The sequence below is a fragment of the Pseudopipra pipra genome, chromosome 6, assembly GCF_036250125.1.
Source record: "Pseudopipra pipra isolate bDixPip1 chromosome 6, bDixPip1.hap1, whole genome shotgun sequence".
Classification (NCBI taxonomy): Eukaryota; Metazoa; Chordata; class Aves; order Passeriformes; family Pipridae; genus Pseudopipra; species Pseudopipra pipra.
Window position 1 is genome coordinate 54,260,263 of NC_087554.1, and position 8,456 is coordinate 54,268,718.

The 8,456-nt window shown below is 49.6% G+C and overlaps 1 protein-coding gene across 1 annotated transcript; it reads right to left on the bottom strand.

Moving 5' to 3' along the window:
* Positions 1–241: 241 nt before the first annotated feature.
* Positions 242–7,486, bottom strand: HSP90AA1 (heat shock protein 90 alpha family class A member 1). Its single transcript, XM_064659196.1, has 11 exons — positions 7,292–7,486; positions 5,475–5,633; positions 5,008–5,374; positions 4,380–4,513; positions 3,582–3,890; positions 2,909–3,074; positions 2,565–2,755; positions 2,279–2,426; positions 1,656–1,924; positions 1,185–1,518; positions 242–987 (listed from the first exon to the last, which is right to left on the bottom strand). The coding sequence occupies exons 2-11, from the start codon at positions 5,631–5,633 to the stop codon at positions 878–880; spliced, it is 2,187 nt and encodes a 728-aa protein (XP_064515266.1). The 5' UTR covers positions 7,292–7,486; the 3' UTR covers positions 242–877.
* Between the last annotated feature and the right edge of the window lie 970 nt (positions 7,487–8,456).

Here is an 8,456-nt window from a genome sequence, read left to right on the forward strand (position 1 = left end):
TTAAAACCAAACTTAGAGCAAATCACCACTTTTTCAGAGATTGAATTGTCTTGAGTTCTTCAAGAACTGCTTAACTTTCCTGCTTTGAGGAGATACTTGCAGTGGGAGGGCCAAGCATGTGCAATTAATACATTTAAAAGGACACAGCTGCTGCTCAGGATCCAAAGCAGTGAGTGACTGATTCTGGGCTTGAGAAGAGCACGTTTAGTTTCAGTGATAACAGACAAGTCAATGACACGACTCAATTCTTAACACTTTTATTCTTACAGTTCTAGGTTTGAACTGTACATGCAGAGTTGCATAAGTCACAATAGAGATTTACAGTGGATTCTATTCTATGGTAGAGTGCAATCCAGAATCCTTGAACAGTATAAAAAACAACTTTAAACATCAAGAACTTGTTAGGAGCAGAAGGGTTAAAGCTTCCCCAAGAATTCCAGCTCTCCTGGATACCTAGTTACTAGGTACTGTATGTTAGACAAGAGTTGAAGAGCTGTAGAACACTAAACAAACTCAGAACATCCTGATGTCATCCCATCTTCTTTACTTCTTTCCCACATTTCTGGCAATTAAGAATAAGTCAAAAACCCTGCCACCTGCAACCAGCTAATACAGACAAAAATAACTACTTCTTAACTTGCCTGTTTAGGGTTGTACAGTGTTAAAGAAAATATTCCCTCAATGGCATTTGTATCTCACATCAGCTGAAAAAGCAATGTAACAAAAATAAAGGTAGAACATCTTTGAAAATAAATATAAAGAGGGAATGCAGACAAAGTGTCAAAGATTTTTTTTTTGGCAGGTAACATTCATAATATACAAAATATAACTTATTCATATTAGCCAAGGAAACATTCATGAGTTCCTGTAAACTGGTTTAATCCACCTCCTCCATGCGTGATGTGTCATCATCTCCTTCAAGAGGTGGCATCTCCTCGGTGACTGCTGGACTAGCTTCTTCTGCAGCAGTGTCATCTTCATCAATGCCTGTGCAGAGAACACATGGACTGTTAATGCTGACAGCACAACTCAAATCTTTATTTATTGCAGCATAACCACCTGAGGAATGGTTCCCCTTTTTCCACACATACCAAGCAGCACCAATGTGATCTACAGACACTACACCCCGAAGGGGTGTGTGACCATACCGAGTTTACTGGAGCCAGGACACATACGTAACTTACCCAGACCAAGCTTGATCATTCTATAAATGCGGTTGGCATGTGTCTGAGGGTCTTCTAAGCTGAAGCCAGAGGACAGGAGTGCTGTCTCATACAGCAAGATGACAAGATCCTTCACAGACTTGTCATTCTTATCAGCCTCTGCTTTCTGCCTCAGTGTTTCAATGATGGAATGATCAGGATTAATCTCCAGGTGTTTCTTTGCTGCCATGTATCCCATCGTGGAGTTGTCCCTTAATGCCTGCGCCTTCATGATCCTCTCCATATTGGCAGTCCAGCCATATGTACTTGTCACAATGCAGCATGGAGAAGTAACTAAACGATTGGACACAACAACCTAGAAAGGGAATACAAAGCCAAGTTCAAAATTTAAACATTTCAACAAGTACAACTGATTTACTCATTTCAGATCACAGAACTTGTTACATACAGACAAACTGAGTACATACAGACAAACTGAGTACTTCTATTTACCTTTTCTACTTTCTTTTCAAGGATATCTTTCATTATTTTGCAAAGGTTTTCAAACTTGGCTTTCTTCTCCTCCTGCTTCTTTTTCTCTTCCTCATCTTCTGGAAGCTCCAAACCCTCTTTTGTCACAGAAACCAGGGTCTTGCCTTCGAATTCCTTCAGCTGCTGCACACAGTATTCATCGATGGGCTCAATCATGTAGATCACCTCCAGCCCATGTTTGCGAAGGCGCTCCACAAAAGCGGAGTTGGCCACCTGATCCTTTGTCTCACCTGCAAGAAACAAGGATGCCAGAGTTGAGCCTCAGCAATAACGTAGCAGCTTGTTCATTTTCTGCACAGCCTATGCAACATTCTGCAGTGCTTCCTGTACATACCACAGGGGAAAAAAAGGGGCATGAACAGCCTGAAGAAACAAGCCTTTTAAAGCTCACACCCTCAGCTTCTAATACTCTCTGCCCTGGTTGGGAAGTCATTTTGCATTTCCTGGAATGCCAGGTAAGAGATGTTTCCCATTCCTGCCAAGCAAGAAGACTGGGAAGCCCTGTAAGAGCACTTATACACACCCCCAAAAAGCTAATTCTACATATATACCTGCATTTACACATCATTTCAGTTCCAACTCACCAGTGATGTAGTAGACGTGTTTCTGGTTCTCCTTCATCCGAGTGCAGTAATCCTTCAGAGAAACCATTTCATCACCAGATGCAGATGTGTAGTACCTCAGTAACTCTGAGAGCTTCTTGCGGTTCTGCGAGTCCTCATGGATGCCAAGCTACAAAGGTAGAAGAAAAAAACCTGCTACTAAATGACTCCTTTAGGTAAATACTGAACTGTGGTAGTTCAGCGGTTCAGGTGTAACAAGGATCCATAGCTGCCAGTATCAGTACTGCTAAGCAGAAAGACTACAAACCTTGATGTTCTTGGAGAACTGCTCATAGAATTTTTTGTAGTTCTCCTTGTCTTCAGCCAACTCAGTGAAAAGTTCTAAGCACTTCTTCACCAAGTTCTTCCGGATCACTTTCAGGATCTTGCTCTGCTGCAGCATCTCACGAGAAATATTCAGAGGTAAATCCTCAGAGTCTACCACACCTCTCATGAAATCTGGAAAATAATAAAATTACCTTTGTCAACATCAAACATTACCAGTCACTACCCAAGTGGTTCTGCCCACTTAAATTACAGATTGGTTTTCTACAGAATTCTGGGTAACATGAACTAAGCAGTACTTTTAACTTTTCCCAAAATCATACTCACTCAGGTATTCAGGGATCAGTTCCTCACAGTTGTCCATGATGAAAACTCTGCGTACATACAGCTTGATGTTGTTCTTCTTCTTCCTGTTTTCAAACAGATCGAAGGGTGCACGCCGTGGGACAAACAGGAGAGCCCTGAATTCCAACTGCCCTTCCACAGAGAAGTGCTGTGAGGAAGCAAGATGATTGTTTTAGTCCATTTGTATGGTTTCCACTGCAATAACCTTTTAACAGCTCTTCAAAAGCACAACACAAATGGTGACCACTGGACATCAAATAAACACAGTAGTCAAGACAGAGGTCAGGAACAAGCACTTTCTTCAGACAGACACATCAAATTTGTGTGCAGTTACAAGGCCAGTTCGAATGATCTTCTGTTCCCTTTATCACAGATTGAAATTCAGGAAGCAAGTATGCTCTTACAGTACTTCCCACTACAGGCACACAAAAGAGTATTATTAGATCTCACATCTCACCGGAGGTCCTTCAAACACTACAAACCCAAATAACTCAATTTATGTATATCTGCAACCTACTTTTAAGTTTTTCAGTTTGACACAGTAAGAACTCAGCTACAAACTGGGAAGGCACAAGCACTTTCTGAGTGCAGACTCTGTTCAGGTTATCAATACAAATGAAGCAACTAAAGTTGTGCTGGAAGACAGAAAACTTACTTTCACAGCCAAGTGGTCTTCCCAGTCATTAGTCAGACTCTTGTAGAATTCTCCATATTCCTCATTAGTTATGTCATCTGGGTTCCTGGTCCAAATGGGCTTGGTCTTGTTGAGCTCTTCCTGATCAATGTACTTCTCCTTGATCTTCTTTTTCTTCTTCTTGTCTCCATCCTTCTTCTCTTCTTCTTCATCAGAACCAACATCCTCGATCTCTGGTTTGTCTTCTGTCTTTTCCTCTTTCTCTTCTTTTTCCTCTTCCTTTTCCTCAGCCTCATCATCACTCACTTCCTTATCACGTTCTTTCTCCACCTACAGAAGAGATCAGCAGTTGAATTGAAAGAATTGAGAAAGTTGTAAGTTGCATAATTAATAGTTCTAAGGTATTCCTCACAGTCTGACAAAGATGGAAAACTACATGAACACAATACCAATCTTTCCTTCTAGACTCAAAGGACTCCCATTCTCAGTGCTGAGACACAAGTGGTATTTTGTTTCCTCATGCTCACGGGGTAGTTCTTGCTGTTTAATTTCATTACACTGAATGACCTCAACAATACAGCAAGATGTAGTTAATGGTTTGGAGGCAGATACACCACCCCCTTTGAAAACCCCAGGTTTATTTTAATTAGTCCTGTGAAATAAATCTGTAATTAACAGAACTGCATATCCCAAGAGCTGCCTTCATATCACATCTGAAAGAATCGTAACTACCACAATACAAATGTACTGCTCCTTCTCACGTTACAAAAATTCACATGTCTGTGTAAGTGGTGATTCAGCTTCAAGCAAGATACATACAAAGAGTGTAATAGGGTAGCCAATGAACTGAGAATGCTTCTTCACAATTTCCTTGATGCGCCGTTCCTCCAGGTATTCAGTTTGATCTTCTTTAAGATGCAGAATGACTTTTGTTCCACGGCCCAGAGGTTCACCTAGAATGGAGTATACAGGTTTTACTTTGCTGTGGCATAGCAGACTTGATTAATTCTTTAAAAAGGCACTGCTGTAAGTCATTTTTTTACCACTGGGAAAATGAAGCTTTGGGTACAGAAACAGTCTCAGCGATTTACAAGCTTGCTGTACCCAGCACATATTGTAAAGTGAGGTTAGGGAGATATTCACTGCTCTGTTCATGGGTTATCTTTAAAGGATCTGCATACAGAGTAGTTGTACAAGTCTACAGAAATGTTTCCATGTGTAAGCTTAAAAATCTTATAAAGTCTTCTTTATATAAGGCACCATTTACTTGGGCATTCCCTTATGTATCAAATTACACCAACTTAATTGGGAGGGATCAGCTGGGCCTGTGCCTGATGACTCAATAGTACTTATTTCACCTCTCCCATTTGTCTTTTCCCATGCATTGAGTAGGTGCCACTGTCATAAATCTTTACAAAGCATTGCTGAGCAGAAACTTAATACTCACCATTATCCAGCCTGACAGTGAAGGACCCTCCAGCTGAGGACTCCCAAGCATACTGCTCATCATCATTGTGCTTGGTGATCACTGTCACTTTTTCAGCAACCAGGTAGGCAGAGTAGAAGCCAACACCGAACTGACCAATCATGGAGATATCAGCCCCTGCCTGCAGGGCTTCCATGAAAGCCTTGGTGCCAGACTTGGCAATAGTACCAAGGTTGTTGACCAGGTCAGCTTTGGTCATCCCAATGCCGGTATCCACAATGGTTAGAGTGCGGTCATGCTTGTTTGGGATCAGGTTAATTTTCAGCTCTTTTCCAGAATCCAGCTTGCTTGGGTCAGTCAAGCTCTCATACCTGATCTTGTCCAGAGCCTGAAAATGAAGAGGCAGGCTTTAACATTCCCTGACTATTCCTAAATATTTCAGTAGCCCTAATAACATAATGAAGCAGACTAGAGCTTCAGGTACTTACATCTGAGGAATTGGAAATCAGCTCCCGGAGAAAGATTTCCTTATTGGAGTAGAAAGTGTTGATGATCAGAGACATCAACTGAGCAATCTCTGCCTGGAAGGCAAAGGTCTCCACCTCCTCCTCCATGGGTTGGTCTTGGGTTTGCACAGCTTCTGGCATCTGCACGGAAGAAGGGAGTTGAAATTCAATTCTGGAACAGCTTGGCACACATATCCCATTGCAGGCAGTCACAGTGGTATTCTGAGATAAAATATTTCAACCACGTGGTTTCAACATTAAATGAACACACACATACAAAAAAAACCCCCCTCCCTGGATCTTATTTCTAGACAGAAACAATTCAGGAGCTTTAAGGAATGCAGAAGCTAGATGCAAGACTTTTACTACAGGCTTGCGTTACATTCACTTTTATTTGCACCATCTAGGCTAACACAGATTCCTCTCTCCTCTGTTATTTTAGAAATTAATAGAGGACCTTTATTTCCCCTCGTCACACAAGAAGCAGATATCGTTCTCACCATAAAGACCGTCTTCGAATTACTTTTTCACGTCCACCTATAATTTTGCACTTACAACTATCCCCTCCAGCAGCACACTCCACGCATTAACTGCGACTTATGTACCAACACGGCTCAGCCGGACCCGTTCCCCTTGTCTTACATGGAGTAATATCCGTCCTTAGAAGCTCCCCGAGCACTCCCATCGCCGCAGACTCCCCCGGCGCGGTGCAGGGCCGGCCACAGGACGACGCTCCCCCCGCCCGCGCCGGGGCCGCCCCCGCCCCCCGAGCGGCGCGGCCGCGCAGCGCCCCCTGCCGGCGCCCGCCGGCACCGCCAAACCTTCTAGAAACTGCCAGAGCCTTCCCCGCCCGCGCCCGCCCCCCCGCCCGAGCGCTGCGGTGCCGAGCAGCCCCCCGAGCCCGCTCCTGTCTCCTCTGCCCCCCGTCCTTAACCCCCTCCCTGCCCCCGCTCCTTCTCTCCTCCTGCACCCCGTTTCTTTCCCCCCGCTCCTTCCCCCTCTGCCCCCCCCCCCCGCTCCCTCCTGGCACTCCAGTCCTGTCCTCCTGCCCATACTCCTTTCCCCCCCCCCAACCCCGCACGCCTTTCCTTCCCCTCTTGCACTCCATGCCTTTCCCCCGCTCCCTCCCCTCGCCGCGCTCTTTCCCTCCTGCTCGCCCCTTCCCCCCCGCGCCTCCCGCTTCTTCTCTCCCGCTCCCGACTCCTTTCCGCCCGCCCCCCCTCCCGCCCCCGCCGCTCTCCCGGACCGCAGCTCCTCCATCTTGCGCTCTCATGGCCGAGCGCCCATTCATTGAGCGCGAACCCCCCTCGCCGCCCGCTTCCCCCGCGCCAGAGCGGGGCCGGGTCACTCCCTCCCCGGGCACCCTGCGAGGGGGAGGCGGCGCTGCGCTGCACCCCGGGACAGGACCTTCCCTGACCGCCACCTATGGCCCCAGCCCGCCCCCCCCGCCGCAGGAGCTGCCGATTTCCCCCCCCCCCCTTCGCCGCCTTACTTCAGAAACAAAAAAAAAATTACGAATTTAATAAAGTATATTCAGAACCATCAGCAGCGATCTCCCTTTCAGCCATACCCAGACTTGGAGCCCCATCACCCTCCGAACCCCCCACCTTTCCCGGGATCTAACGGGCCACAGAGGGCAGCACGTCCTGCGCCACGCGGCTCCCGCAGCTCCCCACCTCCACCCTCCCAAGCAACCCCAGCCCCGCACCCCCCAACTCCCAGGATTCGGTAGGAAAACGCTCCCTTTGCGCCGATCCATCCCTGGCGCGGCGCCGGCCGCCGCCGCCTCCGCCGCTCACCTTGGCAGGGGGAAGGGGTGCTGCTGTCCTGACTGGCGCTGTAACACAACACTCGCTCTCCGCTGTGCGCTCGCTAGTGCGCGCTCCCCGCCGCCCGCACCATTTATATACGGCGGGACCCGCCTCCTTCCAGAACCATCGGGAACCTTCACCGCGGGCGCGGGGGGGGCGCGGGGCGGGGGGCACGGGGCGGGAGGCGGGGCTTGCCGGTCGAGGGGCGGAGCCTAGCCGAGCGCAGCCAATCGCGGCCGTCCGCGACAGGCGCCGCGGGGCCGGCGCCTGAATGGGCCCGAGCTAGTGCGCGCTCACCCCGGAGCCGCTTCGCCCGCAGCAATTGGCTGGCCGGGCGGGGGGGGCGGGGCCTTGGGCGCCTGCGTGAGAGGCGAGTGACGTCACCCGCTGCCGCGCGCCGCTCCGAACGTCCTAGAAGGGGGCGGGGCGGAGGCCGCTCCCCCCCCCCCCCCACACACACTCCCCCTGCATCCCAATCCTCCTTCATCTTCCTTCATCCTCCCCCCGCCCCCGAGGAGCAGCGGGGAAGGGCCTGGAAAAGTCGGGGTCCCTCCTTCCCCAGCCGGGAGAACGGCACAGGACCGGGGTGCGGGGCGGCAGCCGCCTCCTGTCTTTGAACCCCCGCGTCCGCCGCGGTGTGCGGTGTGTGGGAGTGCGGGTGTGCGGGTGTGTGGCAGGGCAGGTGCGTGGCTGTGCAGCTGTTCAGGTGTGCGGGAGTGCATCTGTGCAGGTGTTCAGCTGTGCAGGTGTGCGGGAGTGCTGAAGTGCAGCTGTTGGGGTGTGCGGGTGTCCGGCCGTGCAGCTGTTGGGGTGTGCGGGTGTCCGGCCGTGCAGCTGTTGGGGTGTGCGGGAGCGCAGTGCCGCGGTCCCCTCGGGCGGGCCGGGGGGCTGCGGGAGGGCGGCCCCGCGCTCCCGGTCCGGCTGGCCGGGCAGGATCCTGCCGGGCGTAGCCGGGTGAATCACGGCTCAGCGATGCTGTGGTAATGCGTTTCGCCTGCTCAGGGAAAACAAGCCCCGGTTCTCACGCCGCAGGTATCAGCGTGCGAGCCTAACAAAACCGGGCATCTCGCTCTGTGCGCTTGTGCAGGGTGGAAAGAGCCAAGGGATCGAATCCAAGCGGCTCAGCAGACCTACATAGCTATGCAGTTACTTA